Genomic DNA, 23,225 nt, shown 5'->3' with positions numbered 1-23,225 from the left:
ACTCGTATCGCGTGACATCTGTAATATTGTATTTTATTTGTATAGCGGATAAGAAAACACTTTTAATTTAAAACACAGGATATGGTGTATGCCCGAGTACGTGGCGTAAACGTTGCTCCGTTTTAGACATGTAGATAATACGAATTTTCGTTTAGACATAGGGTTACGTTGTAAAATACGAAATGTGTGAATAGAAACTTAAATGTGTTCATAATTGTGAATAAATACCAAACGTATATTTTTCAGTATCCCTCGATTATTTGTGTGCTATATCAAGGAGAATTCTTTTCTTTAAGGACACTGATCGCAGTTGAATTAAACGGAAACTGCTCGTAAAGGGTTTAAGTAAGTTTACCTGATGCATTTACTCTTGGTTAAAAATGTCTCGTCTTTAGTGTTCCGGGACCACAATGAAACGTTCCACGTCGTAATTCGATCTACAAAATGTAAAGGTAAGAATATCGTTAAGCGGATCCGGTCGTGAATTATGGGAAAACAAAGAACTTAAACAATTTAAAAGGAGATGAAACGATTAAACGAAATTGATCTTTCATGGCGTCAATGAAATATAGTTCTTTGTTTCTGATTTATTTATCGCCTCTTATACGTTTCCACAGTTATACATGTTTACGACATTCACTAGATCGGATTAACATAGTATACAAACATATACAACGTGCGAACTATGCGAACATTTTTCTTTCTTTTTTTTTCTTTTAAATAGTTTGTAACTCGTTCTTAGACTGGAGAATATTTATTAATAACAGTATTGGGATACGTCACATCGACCATCGATCTTTTGGAATATTGTTTCTGTACAAAAAACTGAATAAAAAATAACGCGGGCATTTTAGGACATATCACGTGGGCGTTACACTGCATCCAAGCACCTTCTAACGATCACATCTACATTCGAACATACAATCAGCGCGATAACCAACCGAGACGAATGCTTTATGCGAGATATCATAGAAGTATCTGGCACTTCGGTGAAAGGCTGTTAAATAAATAATGCGACGTTACCACAAAATCAATCGAGCCTCGTACATTTTTCTTACGCTAGACTTCATCGCAGCCTCTTTAATCGTTGTACAGCTGATCGCAACAAATTATCACTGCTTATAAAACGTGGAATTCTTTCCTCTATTTTCACATATAAATTCTTTCCAAAATTTAAAAGAGTTAACTTAGAAGATCAGTGAAATTCAGCGTGACAAAATTGAGAATTTCGATTCTTGAAGAACTTGTACGATTTATGAGAAGTCGGAGCGAAGAGTTGCTAATTACAAATTCTAGTTTCGAGAAAATAAAAACTGTTAATTATCAGTCTGCATTCGTATACCGATGTTTACAAGTACTCTCTGCTTCTAGATTATGACAAATTTCGTTAGAAAATATTCAACGCTAAAAAGTTCGTCAAATTCTTTACGCCTTTCGAGTTTTTACCAAACCATTCTCTCTGTCACTCAACATCCTCTCTCTTTTCCAATGTATACAAAATATGATTATTTTGATTTCTTTTCGTATATTTTCTCTTCTTTTTCGTTTCCACGACTACAAAAAACGCTAAATTACAGTTGTAGCTACCGAAATTCATTCTACATTCGATCGCGTATATTCGATGAACGAAATGCACACTACCGTCTATAGTTTGTACTTTCCCTTGAAATTTACGCGAAGAAAAATGATCTAGTCGCAGATATTAGAAGACAATTACGTATCTCTTGAAAAATGGCGTCAAAGGTGATGCTGATACTTCAAATAATTACGTTAAATTACGTTTTAAACTGTAAGTCGTAGACGGTAGTGTACAAGTGAAAAACAAAGTGAGCAATCGCAGACGATTAATTGCAAGATAAAATACTGTTTAATCTAACGGAACACCTGTTATTAAATTCTAACTCGACCCTCGTTTTTTGAGTTGCTTAACGAGTACTCGCCGCTCGACGCAACTAACAAAACGCCAGTGTTCCATGATAATCTAGAATTTCGAACCTGAAAATGCCTGAAAGGAGTCTAAAATCGCGATCTACGTATTGTTAGGTAAACAATTTTAAGCCATATTTCCTTTTCATTGAATAAAACTACGTGAAACTGATTGCGAAAACGAACGTTCGTTTTCCTCGGCGTACTATTAAATTATTAACAAAATTACAGGCGGGAGAGATTCTGCGCAACGCTCGCTGCGACTAGGATGGCCGCAGGCATTGAAAAATCATACAGACGCAAGTAAAATATTCTTGCGCAGTGGTAGATCATTGTTGAATATCGTTGATTAACCCTTTAACTAAGTGTATATATGCTCTCTAAAAGTAAAAAGTCGGTTATGTAAAACATACATATGATCCTGTCGTCACGATGCAGGATTGTGTCAAAGGATTAACACTGATCACGAAAAGCTCTTAATTCGTAATTCTTTAAGGCCTGATTCGAATTAGTCTTTAATCGTATTTTACCCGAAGAAAAATGGCATTCAATTCAATTCATGTAGCTTCGAATCTATCTCGTCAGAATTCCTAAGAAAGTAAAAATAGAGGTTTGTCTAATTCATTGTAACAATAACGTGCCAGATATCAAACAGAGCGTTTTTTTTTTTTAAGTATTAAACTACGTGCTAGTTGACAAGCTTTTGAACACGTGGATTTACAGACTGAGTTATCTAATTGAAGAAAGATATTGAATTTATTTTTGGAATTTAGACACTCAGTCTGCGTATAAAAGAAATATAAAGTTCGTTTTCGAGAGGAAGCAGTGCTGGGGAGAATAGACGTGTGAAACAGGAAATAGTAGTTGAGAGATTATTGTAAAAATAGTATATGCTCGTATGAAAGATGTTTAAAGTAATCACTTCGTCAGTAGATAAGATTAATATTAAATAACGTTCTCTGTAAGAAAAACTCATTTGAAAGGCATTTCTCAGTGAAAGATATGTTAATTCCTACAACTATTTGATTTTTTTTTTTTTTTTATTATTAAGATGGATACGTGACAATGTATCAACGAGGCAATCAGATCAACTAATAACTATTGCATAATTAATCGAGTACGTACTTTCCGTCATTGCCAAATATCTTCCACTATGTGTTCAATATCGATTGTATCAAAATGTTGTAGCCTCTGCAGTTCACTATTGTACATCAGAAAAAGAATCTTCCAAAAAACGTATATATAAATATATATTTATACATTTGTTAAAAAGAATTCTTGATTCTCCAATAGCCAAATCTCCTTAGAATAACAATACAAATGAGACACTACCAACACTACCCAGAAACTGTAACAAACAATACCTAAGAGAGCTTACGTATAAATAAATTACTAATTGTAACAAATAACCCAACAGACTAGAAGACAGGAACTCGTCTATCAGTTCAACCCAAGGAAACAAACGAAATAAAATTTAACTACAAATATTAAATACTAGTCGCACTCAATGAAAGAGGGAATATTTAGTCAAGTAAATAACAACCGACCACTCGAGGCTACTCGAAAGACTGTCCTCGATACACGGTATCACGGGGGTCGTGAACGATGTAATTCGTGGTAATACAAGTAGCCTTGAGTAGCGAAATGAGTCTAATCCGGACTGCGACCGTGCTTCTCTGTACGAAGCAACTTTCAGTGGACCTGTTTCACGTACTCCCGGAGTTGGCCAGTGATCGCTTTAACGTCGAATTAATCGTTAATTGTAGCCTGCGTTTGGAGTACGCAGTTTCGAGGCAGTACAGTAAAGACTGGATACGTGCAAGAAAATCGCGACCCAAACGTTGCATTTCTATTCTGTGTTTATATCTGGCTCGAGTCGAGCGTCGAAAAGGACAGAGTGAAAGAGAAAGAGGTCCGAGGAAAGGAAACAGTCGGCAGAAACGTACCGGTGAGGCAATAGTAATATAAGAATAAGTCTCACCGATATCTCGGTTATGATCATATTAAACTGTCGCTTGCCGAGCGTCAAGGAGAACCCCTCCAGTGGTGGGGATAGTCATCTTGTATTTATCCAGTCTTTACCGTAGTCTGTTGTAATTCGGAGGCAATAATCGTGTCTATTAATCACGATTATCGATTAGTCAGGGATTGCGATCGTGGATAGCGATGTGCCCAACGCCGTGTACTCCCCGGCACTGCGAAAAAAGGAAGTCCTAGTCGCGGCTGGTTGCACAATCAAACGGGAATTTCTCGCGGATACTAAAGCTTTGAATGTTCTCGTAGGCGTGTACGTTCTTGTTGTTGTTGATGTAGCTGTTGATGTTGTTGCTGTTAGCCGTGCTGCTAACGCGACCGGCGCCGTTACTATCGCGATTGTTAGTAGCAGAATAAGTACGTTTAGCAGTAAGGCAGGGGCCGCATCGGATTGGCATGGGTCGAGCAGCAACGAGACAGTCAACTATCTGTCTTACAGTAGGCATGCAGGTTTTGCTGTACCCTGGAAAACACATATCACATGCTCCATCAGAACCGAACCACACATCGACTTCTATCACGCCATCGGGGGTAGGGGGTCTCCGCTTCGTTATCATTCTGGTTTCTTTATCTTTCTTAACAACCGTCAAAATTGAGAAAGAGACTGACTGGTTAAATTATTATTATTCTATAGCCCTTGATAATTATTCTTTAGCCCTTCGACGCTACCCGGTCCCGATCAGATTACGTTTCTATTAAATTTGGATCACGATATACAGGGCGATGCGTGCGATAAATCCATGAATATTAATTAAAAACGTGTCTATTAAATGCAATAAAAGTTCAGATGTTAACATTTAACGTCATAAATTGGGTACTGGTAACCCGAAGACTGCGTTATTCATGATCGTTGAATGTATATATGAGTCGTCATAGGTTAGATTATTTGCAACTTTCATCGCGGGAATAATGAGATAACGTAGTGGCTTTGAACTTATGAAGACGCAGGTCGTGAAATTTGAATAATATATTATAATACATGAATAATGCGTATATGCATCTATGACGAACCTAATATTTCCAGAGTTATCGAATTAGTCACAGCTGTCCACTTTAGCCTGTACTTTACACCAGAATAATTGGGATAAATATTAATCTTAAAAGCGACAAAGATAGCAAACGAAAATGAAGAACACGCGTTCCTTTGGAAAGTGATCTCGAAAATGATTTTTAACAATATTATATCGAATATCGACACTGTTTTCCCATCGGTTAAGTAATACGATTTTCTTTCGCAACTTTTCCTTTACGTTATCTCTTTCCACAATTTTCGGAACCTGTGAATCCTCTCGAACGTACCGATTGCGTGATAGAAGTCGCGATGGCCAAAAACACATTTCATATGTCCCACGAAATCATTTCGAGTACAGACAACAAAATAACGAAGATACGGGAGTAGAAAAAAGAAGCGGAAGTTGGTCGAAAAAAGATACAAGGGCGGCCTAAGGCCGGTTTATTCGCACTCAGGAAGCACTTTGTAAATTAACCCTTTGCGGTCGAGGGCCGGAACACATCCAGGTAGCCATATTCGTTTTGTCAACGGCAACTTTCTCGTACCCTATGTAGACTACAATTTTTTGACAAAAATAAATAACGTTCTCTACGGAGATATAGCAATAGAATTTGGAACATCTACGTCACGACTGGGCGCCGTAATTGTTTCGATGAGTGGCGAGCAAGTGGTCCAGTGGTGCCACCGGTTCACCTGCTCGCCACGCGCTGAAATAATTATGGAGCCATGATCTCTTTCATCAATAACATCGATAGAATTCCGATTAGTACGATATCTTTTTTAACCTATTAGGCGCCAGAACTTCAAGTGGAGATAATATTACTTTCTATTGTTAAAAGACTAGACTCTATAGTTAATAGACTAGAGAACTTGGAAGTAATTCATCAAATAATTGAGCATTCATACATGGAATCTACTAAAAATGAAATCTATCAAAAATACAGTTTTCAAAATATTCTATGAACCAGACAGTGGCGCCTAAAGGGTCGAATAAAAATGCGTCCCCAAAGGGTTAAATGTCCAACACCGTCAGCTTGAGCATTTTTAACACCGCCTTCGTCTATCTACGTCGCGACACAGTAACAAGAAGAGCGAACAGTTTCTTTAGGGATGAGCAAATAAGACTCGCGTACAGGGCTGCCAACCGTGCTCCTTCAGAGACGGCAATCCTTTTTTCGACTTCGAAGAAAATGCTTCAATTTTTAATCTCCTCTAAACCATCCTGATTTTTACCACTTTTCGTATACTAGACGCGGTTGGCAACCCTACTCGCGTACCAAGACTAACAAAAAGAGGTCAGGGAACGGATAGGTAAGAAGACGTCCTTCTCAAACAAAACACGATCGTATCTCGCAAAATCATTCCCAAAAAACACGATGCTCCCTCAACAGTGGCAACGTCAAAAGTCTCACTGCTGGCGGAAGAGTATAAAATATAGCCACTATAACAGAGGTACGCCTAAGAAGCTCAGCCATAATTCCAAACAATGACTCCGTTTCCATTGCACCCGAAACGTGTCGTCGAGCCGATCCGAGCATTGATAATGGAAACACGGAAGATATCAAGAGGAAACAAAAAAAAAAAAAAAAAAAAAAAAGAAGAAGAAAAAGAAACGAACGCTTCTTCCGAGAGATTTCAAAATGGTTTCCGTTGCTCGAGACAGCGAGCGATTTCATCACAGTCAGATGCAGTGGAGGTTTTCACTGTAAGAACAGTAATTGCTGGAGGGATTTCTCAAGCGAGATTCATGACAGAGGCGCATGACACCGTGCAACAGGATACAAGATACAAAGGTAGAGAGACTGATCATAACTGCCATACTTACAAGGAGAGGTCGCAGCACTGAAGTGTCGGATAATTTTTGTTTTCTTTTTTATTTGATTTGATTTGATTTGGCGAATCTAAGACACGGAATCTAAGAATCGAAGTTTACGGACACTGCGTAGTACATTGGTATTTGAAATTCATCCCAGATTCACCAAGAAAGAATTCTGATCGAAATCGACGATTCCACTTCCGTGTCCCCTCCTTGTTAGTCCTCTAATCGAAGTCTACAAGCTCGAGACACTTCGGTGCGTAATAGTCACGAGATTAAACGACCCGGCTCCCCTCCCTCCATCCCTCGATCGCTTAGAAAAAAGTGTCGACGAAATAGTAGAAAACACGATTTAAAAGGTTATAAAAAACAATTGGCACGTTTTCAACGAAGAATTACATGGTAGACTTAGGCGCGACACGCATACTCGTTACGAGTCGTAACGTTCGGGTGATCGATGTACAGGGTGGCCATGGATATGTGACCTTTGACGTAATTACCGAACGATGTGAAATACGAACGTAACAAAATTTATTGTTATTTTACGGCCTGCTTGTGTTTTTAAATGAAACGCAATAAATGACTGTGGGTCATAGCAGGCGAGTTTCAATCATTTTTTTCCCTATTCCTTACCGTTTGGCGATTGTTTCAAAATATTTGCATGTTTATGAACACCTTGTACACACCGATCTCGCGTTACGTAGTGTGGAAGAAAAACTCAGATGAGCGGATATCCCTGAAACGCTTCCCCGATCGATGTACCGCAGCCCATCGTATCGCTTATATAATTTATAGAATAATTTATATTTAGTTGAAACGATTTTCCTTAGTATTGACACGTTATTTAGGATTGTCTCGATAATTTACCGCCTTCTGTGTTTGTGCGTTGCCAAGAACATTCGTGGCTCTCTTTGTTCACCTCAATCACTCTGTTAACCCTCTATTCCATAAATTTCATTATAATCTTCGAGAAGGGAATTATTTCTTGATTGTATGTACGTTCGTGGATCAAGTAGTACTCAAACTAAAGGCTAGGTGAACTTCATTGCTTCTTTAGGCTCCCAGTGAAACACATTATGCAAGAGAAGGTCAATGACATCGAGTGGCCAGTTGTCCATCCAAACGCCTCGAAAATTTCTTCCCAACGCACGTATCAACGAAACATTCTCTCACGATTCCTTCGAATCGATCGATCATGTTCGACAGTGGCGGCTCTTAGATTAATTCGTTAACGCGATATAACGTCGGTTTTCTTTTTTTTTCTTTTCTATTCTTTTTTTTTTTTTTACTGCGTTCTCTAAAAGGTTTACGAAGGCCTGTGTTCTCGTATGCATATTATACTCGTTAGAACTTTTCCTATTTACGACGATCAACGTGCGACTTAATAATACGCTTCGAGATTTCGTTCGTTCGCAGCTCCGTCGTTTCCCAAAAATCTCGTCGCGCGAATTACTTTATTTAAATAGAAATCGGTATAAAGGACGTTATCAAAAACGCGGGAACTTAATTTCAGATCGATTCCACGCGACAATACGAATCGAAAAGTCCTTTTCCATTTCACAATCAGAGATTTCGTTATCGAGATACAAGCAGCTGAAGTTCTGGACGCGTGCGCGTGCGCAGCGATCAGCTGACAGGGGATATAAAATGGCGCGCCATGAGTCACGGGAGTAAACTTTGATTGCTCGTATCTACGTAATAAAGCATAGGATTGTAAAATGGTCAAGGACTTTTTGGTTTCTTTTCGCGCGAATAATCGATTCTGAAATACGGTCTGCGGTTTCGTTAACACCCTGTATAGATCATTATCCGAATGAATAATGAACCATTATAAACCATCCTTGTCCTTAATAATAAATCTAAATTGAGGGAGTAATGGCTGTGGGATTCATTTTATATTATAAACGCAATTAAGGAACTCTCGTGAACAATTCTGAAATCACATGTTTTCAATATGTATGAATTGTTTCAATGAAATGAGTTGGAAAAATGAAATACTTTTTATTTTTCTAATCCACCTCATTCGATCAATGACCTAATTCATGCTAAACTTGTGCCTCCATAATTTGTTAAAAGAGTTCTAGAAACACGATCGCGTTTACGATATGAAATGCTCCCCTTACTCGCTTAATATCGATTTAATTAAATAGAATCTATGAGCTGGATATAATCGTAACACTTCAGCGCTCCTCTCGCTCGGAGAGAACCTGTCCCTCGAGTGAGCTATACAGAGACACGTATTCGTCAGACTAGGCTATCGTACAGTGAAAAATCTCGGTATACTCTCGAAGGCGGCAGTCACCGTCGCAGGGTGAGTCGACAAGTCTGCTAAAAGTTTTCGGGTGACCTAACGAGAGCTCGAGCTAATTCGCGTGTTCTCTGTTTCCAACTAATGTGAGCAGTATCCTCTGAAAAATCGCGTTCCTCAATTCGTTGATTGTTCGTCTGCGTTAGAGCCATCTGGATTACAGAGCGGTCTCCTTCTCGCTGATGATCTTGATGCCGTGCTTGGTCAGGATCATCTTCACCGTTTCGTTGTCTCTGATGTTAGGTCTCTCCATCCATTCGACAGTGTCCCCTTCGTCCTCTCTGTCCAGGCCCTCTATCAGTGAGTCCAGGTTGTCCGTAGACGAGTCCATGTAGCGCACGTTGTCTGCAGACCTCTGCAACGACTTGCACCGCCTGGAGCTCTTCGGGGCGCGTATATTATCCGCAGAACCGATCAGCTTGCTGTTCCTAGGCCTGAGGATCTTATCGTTGCTCCTGGAGGACGTCTTGGCCAACTGAAGATTGTCCACCGACGAGTAGCGCCGTTTATCTTCGGAGACGATCGTTGAATCTTCTGGCTTCTTCCTCAGCAAGGACGCCTTGCGACTGATCCGCCTGGTCCCGCTGGACAGGATCGCTATCTCGTCCTTGGGGATGAAGTACTGCTCCTGCGGCTTCCTCTTGACCACTGACGGGTCGAATAAATTGAAAGACATGGATAACTGTTTCTCACCTTCGCGCGATGGCCTATCGTCCGCAGAGTTTGGCCCGCTCTGGAGGCCACAGTTCTCGATCTCGAAGCTGTCGTCGTCCAGCGACGGGTAGGTCGTGGTGCTGTCGACGATCCTGGAAACCTCTTTGGGAAGACTCCTCGACGACGACTCTAGCGTTCTCCCGTGCACGGGTCCCTGCGTGGAGAATATCGTCTCGCCGCAGATCTCGCAAACCTCGCACAGCTGATCGCAATCGTTCGTCGAGGCGATCCTCCTGTCCAGCACGTCGGTGGACTCCTGGAGGTTCCAGGAGCTACAGATGTCGCACTCCGTGGAGTCCTCGTCTCCCAGGGAGCTGCAGTTCGAGCGCAAAGTATAGAAATTCTCTTGACTTGGACTCCCTAAGGCTTCCTCGGTCCTCAGGGACATCTCGTTCCCGTAGCAGCAGACGGAGCAGTACTCCTCCGTCTGCATGTCCAGGTCGTTTGCCGTGATCAACTGGGAGGTGCTGTCCGCCTTGGACGGCTCCTCGTAGCAGGCCTCCTGGATGATCTTTATCGACTCGTAACTCTTCGACTTCTGCGAGAACGTCTCGTCGGTGTTCGATCTTCGCCTGGACGATGTCCTGGGGTCGCCGGTGGCGATCACAGAGTCTAAGCTTCCTTTAAGAGGCGCGTAGTATCGATGCGAGGACTCGTAGATCTTCGAACTGTTTGCTGTCTTCTGGGTACTCGATCTCGAGGACTTCCCCTCCTTCGTTCTCGGCGAGGATTTCGACAGAGACTTGTAGAACGTGTCCTCCGACTGTGTACACGAATCGGTACACTTCTTCTTCGCTTTGTCCCCGTTTTTACCTCGTTTCTCCTCGTTCTCGTACACTCTCATCTGCCCATTCTTGGTCTTCCTGGGACTCTTGCGTGAGTTCACCACGGACTTCAGATACTTACCGTCTATCTCCAGATTAACGTCCCTCTTCGAGGCGTTATCCACAGCCGAAGGTTCGTCTGAACCCACCTTCGTACCTTCCGGTTCTTCGTCGACTATTTCTTGAATCTTAACCGAACTCTCGTTAGGCACGGGCACAGACGGCTGTACCAGCAGACTGAGCTTGTCGATGCTCCTATCCGACTCGCCCTTGTATATCGTGATCTCGCCCTTACCCTGAACCCCGTTCTCCTCTAAGATCAACGTCGCGGCTTCTTTCTCGAAAGGGTTGTGTATCATGGCGCTAACCAGGACCAACACCTGGGTGTTGGAGCACCGCACGCTATCGCTGGCGAAACAGTCCTGCTCTACGACGTTGCTCTCGTTCGTGTCGTTCGAGCTGGACTGCTCCTTGCCTAATCGCGTCTCCTCGCTCTGTTCCTGCGCCTCGTCCTCCATGGCGTCATCTAAGCCGTAACGGGTCAGCCTGTAATCCTCTTTGTCCACGCTGAAGTCCGACAGAGCGCACTCATGACGACCGCTGTTGTCCACAGCGGACGTCACGGAGAGACTCGACGGCGACACCGAGGATCTACCATCGCCGTCTTTGCCTCTACTTAATCCTACGTCGTCCTCGAGCGTCGTTGGAACTCTGCCGTCGTTGGACTCGTTGTCCCTCGCCTCTACGCAGGCGTTCGTATCCTCCGTCGTTGAATCTTCCTGTTTGGCCGAGACGACGACGCTCGAGGACTCCTGTTCTACCTGGCTAGGTCGCGACTGGACCTCCGCTGCCGTCCTGACCGTTCTCTCATCGTCAACGAAACCTACCTCGTCGAGGATCTGCGACTCGCCGGTTTCGGTGGCGATGATCTGTTTCGCGAGACCTGGATACGCGGCCTTCGAGGTGGGCAAGTGTTTGGCGTTGCCGTTCTCGGCCACTAGGGCGTTTATAAATTTTTCGCGAGCCTCCTCGAGACCGCCGTGCCGTGCGGCTATGTTCGTGGCGTTCTGGATATTCTTACGGAGAACTGTGTCGGGCACGTCGATGGATATTATTTCGATCGGACTCGGGGAGTCCATGGTTACGTCGCTAGGCGACGGCGTGAGAAAAGTGCTTTGATACTTGGAGTCAATGGTCAAGTAATTATTCGCGTTCGGCGAGGTCAGTTCCAACTTACTTCAGTGTCCAAGGAGATTGGCAGCGTGAAAAACAAGACACTATTTTTTATATGGCACTAATCGCGGCGATGGTTCGCCATGGATCCGATTCAAGCATGAATTAAATTAATTGCAAAGTGGAAGCGATACGGATTAGTTCGCTCCTCTTCCACTCTGAAATTTGTCCACGGAATCTTGTCGGACAGCTTCGTCAGAGTTTCCCAAATTGACAACAGTTGTACCTTCATCCGTGAATCGGTATTCTTATCGTAATAATAAATAAAGAGTAACTACTTTAAGAACTTAACGTAATATTAAGAGAAAAAAAAAAAAAAAACAAGAGGAACGTAAAAGGTGGTAGCTAAAATTTATTCACAAATACAGAATTAGAAAATTGGCTCCTAGGATTTGATTTTACATAAAATGGAAGACTCTTAGACTAGACTATCATCTATTGTTGTAGGATACATCTATAGTGTGCATTAACCCTTTTAACATTCAATAAAGTCTTGTATGCGGTAAAAAGTACCTCGTTATTTGTTTAAAACATAACAAGTAAGGACAATCTGATTGTTTATATAAATATTTCGGATGATCAACAAAGCTACAGCACCATTGTAAACACTAAAATGTACTGGTGAATAATAAGTAAAAATAAGTTTCGCAATTTTTAATGATTTTACGATATATTGCGTGGAATGCATATTTAGTAGTTAGATATTTTTAAAATGAAAAGCCATGTGAAAACACATTTAATCAATCATTTACACGAGTATATATATATATATATGTATATATACATTCATTAATCATTTTTCTTTACAATAACTATAGTAGTCAGATCTCAACCTCTTTTCAATCTTTAAAAGCCGATACCTATACCGATTGAAAATATTTACAACGCTTAGGACGCAATTGTATCGATATATCGGCATTATTAAGTACTAAAAGGGTTAATTTTGAATCACATAATATACAAGTATATCACTTTGTGTAACAGATTTACATCTTAAACTAACTAGCTGCGTATGCTCTAAACTCACCAACTACATGGAATATGAGTGCTATAAAAATATATGCTTCTCATACAAAATATGTAAAAATAAATTTATTTTAAAAATCTACTGGAAGATATACTATTAAATTGTCACTATTTATATCAACTAGAAATTCAGTTAAATTATGTTACACTCACATTGTCGACGCCGTCGTCTTCGCATCGTATATCCCGTGTTTATAGACATAATCGATTACAGCATCCTGCAGGAGATATCTAACGCTTTCGCCTCGTTTTAGCGCCCTTCTTATCCTAGTTGAGCTAACTTCATTTGGAATCCATTCGGTTACTATGTATATATTGTGCTGCACACAGAATTAAACCAGAATTTTCAAATAAGATCACCATAGATCGCATCATTTTTTAAATAATTACTTACCATATGCCTGGAAAGAATATCTGAGTCATATATAAATTTATTTGGATTTGAGCCTTCTCTGGTAATAACTACGAGACCGTGTTCGCCGACAATAGCATCGATCTGTAAAAACAACAAAATTATAAGCATCTCTTCCTTAAGTAATCTGATAAACAAAATTGTACAAACTTACATCGTCTTCTGCCCACAGATCATAGGTTCCAAAACTTTCTAACAAGTCAGCACCGCACAACAACTTGATTTGGATAGGCGTATGATCAGAACTATTCTTCACATTCTCTGGTATCCACTCCAGATCTTCAATTGGTATGTGCTTAATATTGTTCGAGTCGAGCAACACAGAGTTCAATAAATTTTGGTGATGTTGCAAACTAATTCTAGTTTTTGTCCAACCATTTTGTCTAGTCTCCCAACTGCTCAGTCGAATCCAATCGCTGTTATGTAAAGCTAGTTTCAACATAGCACATCTGTGTGACGCGCTTGCAAGCTCTTTCTTGGCATATGCATCATGCACAGGAGATATGACACCGCCAACCACAATATGTGTTCCCATCCTGTGAAGATGATCACGGGCGATCTCTGCAAATTTTCCATACAACGTCATATTACATTCCATACATATTGAAAATATTTTGGGTGTATTTTTAAGATTTTCTTTGGATAATCAAGCTAGAAGCAGAATTGGTGTAATTGAAACACGAAACTACGTCTTATATTTTATGTTTCACGTAACTACTATACTAGACAATGAAATCAAATCGGATTGTTTACACAATGTTATCTTCTTGACAGCGTTTCAGTTTGTTTAAATAATCCGCGACGATGAGTATTGCAAAATTCGTGTTCGATGTTATGCATTTGTTTAAGAGATTTCTACGCAACGATTGGATATTGATTGCAAGGAATGATATATATGTACCAAACATTCTTAGGTGCATATTGGTCGGAGGGTTATAACTGCCACACGACATAAGAATAACACGCGTTGGTGCCATTTCTTCTCCGTCTGTTCCACTGCATGTGCTGACAGCAGTTTCACTAATTTGTTTAAGCCTTCCTCTCGAGGTTTTGTACAAGTAAAACACGGGACATTTAGGAAGATACGTAATAACTCGCGACAAATCGTTACACCGACTACCGTAACAACCAACTACACGATACAGGTTGTACACTGGCTGACGTTTCAGCCATACTTGAGACGGCACCACCACGCTAGTCAGTTGAGAAATTTTTTTCAACATTACAATATCGGAAGATATCTACATAAAATTTTGCTAAATTTCCCACATTGCTCACTTTGATTTTTTATATAACTCGGTGACTACTTCGATCAAGTACCAGAAACTTCGATCAACAGTCGATTGTTCATTTGACCCATGTTGGCATCTCGCTGGTGTTCAGCAAAGTGGCGTGTCGAACATATAATTGAATATCGACTTAATTCGTGATCTATCTACATTTACGTCGATATTTCGGTAGAAATTATCGTTTTACAAAATCTTGCGTTCAAGAAATTTACACAGAACATAGAATTGCGGTAACATTGACCGAGAAAACGAAGAATCGAAGATTGTCCTGAACGGAGGCAGATTCTGCTCGAAGATTCAAATTTACAAGAATCTTTGATTGCAAGTATGGAGTAAGTAATATTAGAGATAAAAGGTTTTCTTCGTTGCGTAAACATTATGTCGTGACCGAAATATAGGCGTGGCAGTTAGAATAACACGTAATATGTTTACGCGTAGGTATTCGGTTTGCAAATTCCTCGAATATCCCCTCCAGACCCTCGCGTCCTTTGTATACAGACGTTCAGTTTTGTGAACGTTGTATCAGTAACACGAAAAGTTTAACTCATTCAAAGTACGTAGTTTTCCTTTCAGACACGTAAACGATTCTAGATTTTAGCTGTACTATACATTTTATATATTCATTTTAATTCAATAAGCTTTAAATGTTTCCTTTTATATTTTTCAGTGGACGAAGAGGAAAGCTGTGTTGGCGCCAAAGTGCAATCAATTCTCTCGATCTTCGGAGGAGACAACTTCAGAGTGGAGCTCAAAATGGCTGATCGTGAGACGATTTCCAGAGGGTAGCTATATTACATATGTAGAAAAACTTTTCACTAATTATTATGGTGCACAATTATCGTCATTTGTGCAACATAATAATGTTATTAATATTTGCATACTCAAAGACAATGACGGTACGATTATGCTCGAATGTTTAGTAAAATCATTTATTTCGAAATACTTTGGCTCGTTTCGAAACATTGCGATGTTCACATATATATTTAACAATTATTTAAATACCTCTAAATATAAATATATTTCTCTCGGAGTTTATTGTCGCTATAAACTCCGAGTTGAGAGCTTCTTAGTTCCATCGCGTTTGTTTCGAGCATTTCAAATTACGAGGGTGAAAAAAGGACGAAATTAAGCTACGTGCTCGGAATTTATTTTCCATTTCTCCGGATGCCTTTTCATTTCCTGAAACTTGAAGCACGTTAATTTTGTTTGCACGCGAAATTGCGGTCGTGCACTTTTGGCGTTTCTTGCATAGTAAAGTACTTTTTTTCTTCTAGAGCACTCCGTGAGCTCTAACTATAATTGTTCAAGTACACGCGAAGTTAGAGTTAGTATTGTTACGCATTTAAAATTCATTCGGAGCCACGACGCTCTCATTGTTTTATAAATGCGGAAGTGGAGTTGAATTTGTCACTGTTAAGGAACTTTCAGTCGAGATGGTAAACTTTTTTCACCTTTGTGTTTTTTTTTTTTTTTCTATAACAAAGTACACGCAAATTGGTGATGCCAACGATTGTTGTTAGATCCTACGATAGAAAATCGTACGTGATATTTGATTGTCGACTAATTTAACCTTTATAATTCTATTGACAATAACGTATTTATTGTATACGACCCAAACCTCTATGGCGGTTAGAAACGTCGCCATGTTTGAGTTAATAGTTCTTTGTTTCCTTTATTTAAAGTGTAATTTTCTTTATCATTCGTTAACACCTAGATGTAAAGTCCAACGAGTTTCAAACTAGGACTGAGAATTTTATTTAAAGAGATGTACCAGATATAACATAGCAATTTATCAAAAGTCTAATCTATCAGAGTTACAGAAGAAAAAAGTGTTACAAGAATAGTAATACTCTACTTCCTCCTTAGAAGTTCAATTTTCTTTACTTGTCACTTACAAGTAGGATTAAAATCTGACAGCGTTTAAATTAGGATTTATAACTTTATTCAAAGTAATGTACGAGATTCGATATCACAGTTTTTCTCTGAACTGTGATTTTTCGTCTTACAAAGCCCAATTTTCTTTATTTCTCATTTGTAACTGGAATTAAAATCACAGGTCAAGTTACAATGTATGCCACAAAAGTTATAACATTTTTAATGATGATTCAGAACTTTCTTCGACCAACATGCATATACTGGTCACGCAATTTTGTTGAATATTGTTTACTTAGATATATAAAATGTAGTCCCATTTCATCAGCTTCACACAATCCAGAATGTTCTTTATCGCTCACTTAGACAAATTTAAATTAGTATTACAATTTTATTTATCTACCACAATTTTATTCAAACCTGCAACTCCCAACGTTCCAGTTCTACAAAACATTGATGTCCCCGCGAGACGTAGCTCGATGAATCAAACATTTTCCATTTCCATTTCCAAAGACGTAATTTCCTTAGCGACAGCGTTGATTCTTTCCACCCGTTCGCAAACAGATTCGTCCTTGGCCGAAGGGTACTCGAGCTGTGTATCAACGATACGATAACGTGCTGCGTGTCGTTGAGCATCGTGCTCGTGATACATGGGTTCCGTGAAACTCGGTCGACCCAGAGGCCAAACACAGAGAACGTTGGTCGGATTTTACTCGCCGCGAAGGGCCGATCGTGAGTGTCGTTCGTAATTAACGTGGATGCGTAGCGAACGTGTACTTCAGCCGGGTCGCAGGACCCTGAATCTAGTCGCTTTGTAAAATGTTCCTCTGCCGCGTGTGGAATGACGTCACGCGTTCATTTTCCTTCCATCCATCGTGCTGTCGACCCGATACGCCGCTCGCACGCTATTTCCTCTCGAAACGCTCGACGATTTCAACATTTTCACCGCACGTTCACTCGCCCTATCCCACCGCTATCTTTTTGTTTTTCCATTGGGAGCGTGACTGCCAATACTCGAAAAATATCCGAATGGTGTGGACGAAATTTGAATATCTGTTATTCGAACAGTGACATTATATACGCTCGGATGTGGGAATTTTGAAATTTTTGCCACATTTTTTTGGCACGTGTTCGATGAAATCTCGAATTTTCCAAATTTCCATGCTTTTTTGAGGTTTGAAGTTTCTTCAAAAATGTTCGTTTCGTTATTAAATGATCCCGGGCTCGTATTTTATTATTAACCGACTGGTTTCGCCCATCTGGGTTAAGCAAAGACAAGTTCAAGTACACGAAAATGTAAACATGACCCATTTGGATAAAAGTGAAAGGGCAAGGTTCAATTGCTGTTCCACAACCTAACTTCAAATTAAAGTTTCTCGCGATTTCAAAATAAAATAAAATTTCTCCTAAAATAAAGTTTCACATTTCGTATAAAAATCGAAAAATGAACACAAGAGAATTTTAGGGAACGTTTAAATTATACACGATCCAAGCAGCATTCAATATATAGTTCATGACGCCTGAATAATTGATTTTCTAATGGCTTCGATAGTGTAACTGGAAGCCCGAGGGTAACAAAACGGCAGACAGGTGATCAAAATTCCCCATAGCGAGCCATTAAAGTTTATACGAGATCGTGTGACTTTCATAGCGCGATCCATAACGGTCTTCAACAGCCATTAACCCGTTTCTTGAGCGCGAAATGCATCGACGAACATTACCCGTCCAGAACCAATCATTATCCTAGCTCGATACCCCGCCGAAGACGGATTCGCGCGCGCACTCGGCGTCGTTCCTGCAATTTGACTACGTTTCATAATAAATTAAAACCCTCCTTCGTCGGCAAATAACGTCCAGCTGCGGTGCCGTAATTTTTGCCACAAGTAAGAAATCAATACTCTGATACGGTCATAAATCCACAAGATGGCGTCAGAACGCGCGTATCGTGTTTGATCTTTCGCGGCGAGGCGAGCGCGTGCAACGAACTCGATGTGCACGCGGATGATAAATCTTATCTCGCGGACGGAGGTTCGGTTTGGTCAACGAGCAAGCCTCAATTCGCGTCTCGATCGAGAAATGGGACGCAAAAGTTAAGAGAAAAACGAAATTGTATAGATGGCAGTGTGAGAGTTTCGTCCGATGGGGGGCGTGGGTTAAAGAAAACGTCGTCTGACTCCGCCTATTTTGGCCATAGCTCCGCCCGGTGATACGCATTTATGCGTATCGAACGATGTAATTCTAATAGAAGTCAAAGATCGACTTAGAATAGTTCCACTCACCTGGGGCAGATCGTTGGAGCTCCATATTACAGGCACGCGAAGTTAGAGTAGTAGGTGCAGGCAATAAACAGTGACACGGTTTAATAATACACAAATTTTATTTTATTCATTTTTTTTTCTTCCCGCAGAATCGAGGAAATCATTTGTTGAGAGAACAAAACCTCTGCAATATGAATAGCAGTTACAAGTAAATATGTACAATAATATATAAGTGGTTGCCTTTCATTTTTTTTTGTTGCCATTATCAACTGTTTTCTGTTGTTTGTCTGGTATATTCCTACTTCTCGCACTGTTAATGATAATCGATAATGATAATCAATTAATTAATTAATTAATAATAATGATAATAATTATAAGAATCGCACTGAACCGTATTAAGAATATTTCCATACGTCCACCTGGTAATGGAGGTACAATCGTAGGCATACCAATCGACCATCGAATCATGACAATTATTGACAAATTGATAGAACGGTCCTTTTTATTCTGCTTCGCATTCCATTTCGCCCACCCTTTTCCAACACTCCCGCCAACACCCTCTTCTTCTCCCTAATACATGCATTTCCGATTTCCCGTTGCTGTTTACCATCCCCTATTGCTATTTAATTAAACCCCTCCCCCTTGTCTCGTGTGTATCGTTCCCGCACACGATATTTAGGCGTGCACTTCGCGACACGCACCTAACCTAACTTCTCCCTCGCATTTGTTCCACCATTTTCTCTCACACTCTTCAAATATTTAGAACGCGTCGTATTTTCACTCGTACCTTCGATTTCAGCCCTTCCCAAAAACAAAAAACCTTCGAGTCTTACTTCACATAACCCCTCCCCTTCCCGTCTACGCCTCTTACCGTAAAATTTTTCTTTCTTCCGTCGAAAATCATCGAAAGACTGCGTCGATACTCGACGAGCACGAAACTGGCTCGCGCAGTCGTTTTATTACACCTCCTCGTTCATTGTAACCTCCCCCATCGTTCTTTGTTCGCCACGTTTACTATTTCATCGGCTCGCTTCCTAAGATTAAGTCCACTAAGCGTTCCCTACCGTTGATTAAATGCTCATTGCGACAAGAGAGCTCAACGTGGCTCCTCCCTTATGATCATTGCTATAGGCCAGGAGCGCGAGTGGGCTGTCCATAGCGCGCGTGGGGGGAAACCACGCCTTTCAGGGGCGGGTGGCTCCGCCCATTATCGAATACTGGGTTGGACAAACAGTGGTATAATTGCGTTTCGCGATACTGATTGCCTACTGCTATTTCGTATTGGTTTCAGTTCGAATTTTTTCCGACCTTTCGATGACCAATGTCATCTTCGACCCTCCTTGCATAAATTTTGCTTTTTCTTCCGAAAAGAGTATTTACATAGTCACGAATGAATTAGCGTTCGAACGACAAATCGGATACGAAATACCGGATCCCTCCGAAATTTTCTCAGTGAACTATACAATGATTTTTCATTCTTCCGAATCAGATCTATCACGCAACGAAGAGTTCACGTGATACCTGTTGAAGTGTTACGTCAGGTATGAAATGGTTTTGGGACACGCCCACTCGGAACAGACCGCTCAAGCTCCAACCTATATCGCTCTCAGTGTTCCCATCGCTATTTTACATATACGCCACCTACTCATCCAGTCTAATCCTCCTTGCACCGTATCGCGAAAACTCTCGTTGATCGTGGGCCATCCTCCGCCCTCCCTCCCCACCCCCGCCATCCCTTATCATCCAACTTCCGCGTTCTCATCCCCTCGCCAACACTTCTCGAGCATTTCCTGCGGTACCAACCCCTTCTAACTCGCTTCTCTAACTCCCCTCGAGGATCGTCCTTGCAGGCCGCGCGTCTCGCCTCCTTTTCTGCCTCCTCTATTCGCTACCCTCGCCAGACCAAGACCAGAGGGACTCTCCGTGACAGCTTTACGTGGCTCAACAACGACCGAGAAAAGGACCGCACTTTTCGTCTGAAGGAGTATCGCCACGTGGCAATTGCGCGATTGCAATGTCGGCACCCGTGAAACCTTTCTCTGGAGATTTAATCTGCCCTCTCTCACGTTCTCCTCCCCTCCCTGCTACGCTGTTCTCGCCTTTCATCTGCTGTTCTGCTCTCTGATTCTCGTTCTTATCTCGTCTCTGGCTGCTCTTCCACGCTAGCCCTTCCCTGTCATGCTCTAGTTCTCGTCTCCCCGGCATCTCTTGCTCTCGTGGCTCGTCTCTTGGTCTCGTTTTTGTTAGGCGGTAGTTTTACACTCACTGCTATTTCGTCTCTCTACTGGCCAGTTTTAGATCATCTACCAGGTTCATCACTGGTTCCCATTTCTGTCTCATGGCTGTCTCTACCCCTACCTTCGTTTTACCTTAGCTCAATCTCACCCCTCGTTCTTCCGTTCCTCTTTTTTTAGCCACCTCTATTCCGTCTCTGATCCTATATCACATTCTCTGTGCCCTCTCCTCTAGTTCCCCTTTGTACCTTACTTCTTCTGCGCGGCCAGTTGTCGTTCCCCAGGTTGGTCAAGGCGTCTTAAGGTGTCGAGTCGAGGAGGACTCGACGACCGCGTTACTCGGTGAAAAAATGGCCGAGTCGCGTTGCTCTCTCGGACGATCCTCGAGTCTTCGCCCACCTCGTCGTTGAACCCTGTTCTCTCTCGTCTCTACGCCCCGTCTCTCGCGAAATGTCTTCGTTTATATTTCGGTTTTTCTTTCTTTTTTCTTTCTTTTTTGTTTGTTTGTTTACAATTGGTTCCTGAAACGAAAGCCCACCTCGCAATAATTAACGCGCTACCCCACCCCTCGTTAACAGGTTCCGTCGACGCTTTGTCACGATCGTCCCGGTACGTTCTTCTTCTTCTTCGTCTCCTCCTTCGTCATCGTCATACATCTTATTCTTCTTTTTGTTATCTGTGTCGTTAAATAGTAATCATCTAAACAATGAAAGCGGCAAAACGTCTCGAGGAAAAAGGTGTCCCTGAGCGCGACGGAAGGGGACGACGACGACGCGACGCTTCTTTGGGAGAGGTTTTCGCGAAACAGAAGAGACAAAAAAAAAAAAAAAGAGAGAGAAACAAGATACCGTCGCCCAACGTCGTCCTCGTCCCTTTCAACGCCCACAATTATCGGCCGCACCTGCACAGGACTGCGCGCGACATGTCCAACGCTCGAGATAAAAAGGAGTATCTGTTATCGACGATCGCGGGAAGCGTGGGTGGGGTTTCGGGAGGGGGCGAGGGTGTATACGTTCTATCATCCGTAACCGTCTCCCCCTTCCCGTTCGGTTCGTGTCTTTTTTTCCTTCCTGTTTGTACGCTGTCTTTGTTTTCCTTCGTGTCGCAAAGAAAAAAAGAGCAACCGCGTGAACCGCGTGTTTCCCTGGGTTTTAGCGTCGATATACGGTGGTGGGCTGCCGGTCCTGCGCAGGTATTCACGTAAAAAGAGGGACGCTCTTCTCAAAAAGTTGCATCATGTGAAATCGCATCAACTAAGTTCCTATGTTCCTTTAAATCCTTATTACAAGTACGGTAGTAATAGTAGTAGAAGTAGTAGCAGCAGTAGTAGTAATAGTAGTAGTAGTAGTAGTATTAATAGTAGGTTTTTTCTCGTTTTTTTTTTTATTTTTTTTTATTCGTTTTTATATGATTTAAGCATTTTTTTATCATTTAGTTTTCTGGTTCTGATAATCTAATAGACATCTAAAAATAACACCCATTTTTTTCATTATTATTTCATATTTGTATCTCCTTAGCGTTTTCTTTTTTTATTATTTTTATTTTAGTTTATCGATTCAAGTATTACTTAAAGATTCCTTAAACGTTAGACTGAGGGCCGCGTGATACGCCAAACACTGCGGGCCACGGGACGTCGGGGGGGGAGGAGGGGGGTGGTAGTGGTTAAACCGACGGGTTATGGTCGCGCGGACGGGGTGGGGTGGTGTGTCGATTATTTAAAAATTGCGTGTCGTTTGCTTTCCGATCGTGCACAAAAATACGTGCCGCGTCGAAAAAACGTCCGTCGTTGATTTGTGATTTTAAAGAACAACGCGTATGGCTCTCTCTCTGTGTGTGTGTGTGTGTGTGTGTGTGTGTGTGTGTGTGTGTTTGTGTGTTTGTGTGTGTAAGAGTATCCGGGTGTTTTTTTTCCGGTGGGAGGGGGGAGGGTGGGGTGGGTAGGGTTCCCAAAAAGATAAATCCCCGCGAATTACGAGGATTACCGACCCGACGACACGACGACCTCGACACTCCCCCCGCGACCCCCTCGAGTCCAGAAAATCATACGCAGTTCGCATACCACTGTTGAATTACATCTTACATTTATTTCTAGCGGCTGGAGTAACAAGTTTTTGTTTTATTATTTTTTTTTTTTTCTTATTTTTGTCATTCGTTTTGTCAGCTCAATACTGCGTCATATTTCATATTGCTGCTGTTGTGATCTGTACCCGAACCGTCCGTTCACAGTAAACCCTTCCACGTATGCACACTTCTTCCCCCCCCCCCCC

At 41.5% G+C, this 23,225-nt stretch overlaps 1 protein-coding gene across 4 annotated transcripts; it reads right to left on the bottom strand.

The window, feature by feature from the left end:
- Positions 1 to 17: 17 nt before the first annotated feature.
- LOC128890542 (nicotinamide/nicotinic acid mononucleotide adenylyltransferase 1) lies at positions 18 to 14,528 on the bottom strand. 4 transcript variants are annotated; one of them, XM_054149123.1, is made up of 6 exons: positions 14,207 to 14,417; positions 13,460 to 13,866; positions 13,288 to 13,389; positions 13,047 to 13,213; positions 11,522 to 11,870; positions 4,252 to 4,423 (listed from the first exon to the last, which is right to left on the bottom strand). In XM_054149123.1, the coding sequence occupies exons 1-6, from the start codon at positions 14,280 to 14,282 to the stop codon at positions 4,394 to 4,396; spliced, it is 1,131 nt and encodes a 376-aa protein (XP_054005098.1). In that variant the 5' UTR covers positions 14,283 to 14,417; the 3' UTR covers positions 4,252 to 4,393. The 4 variants fall into 4 exon arrangements, with proteins under 4 accessions (XP_054005107.1, XP_054005119.1, XP_054005098.1 ...); XM_054149132.1 differs by lacking the exons at positions 4,252 to 4,423; positions 11,522 to 11,870 and adding an exon at positions 18 to 437; XM_054149144.1 differs by lacking the exon at positions 11,522 to 11,870 and having other exon boundaries at positions 4,233 to 4,423.
- Positions 14,529 to 23,225: the final 8,697 nt, after the last annotated feature.

This window comes from Hylaeus anthracinus, unplaced genomic scaffold (genome assembly GCF_026225885.1).
Source record: "Hylaeus anthracinus isolate JK02 unplaced genomic scaffold, UHH_iyHylAnth1.0_haploid 0, whole genome shotgun sequence".
Taxonomy (NCBI): Eukaryota; Metazoa; Arthropoda; class Insecta; order Hymenoptera; family Colletidae; genus Hylaeus; species Hylaeus anthracinus.
This window is presented reverse-complemented; position numbering and strand designations above follow the sequence as displayed.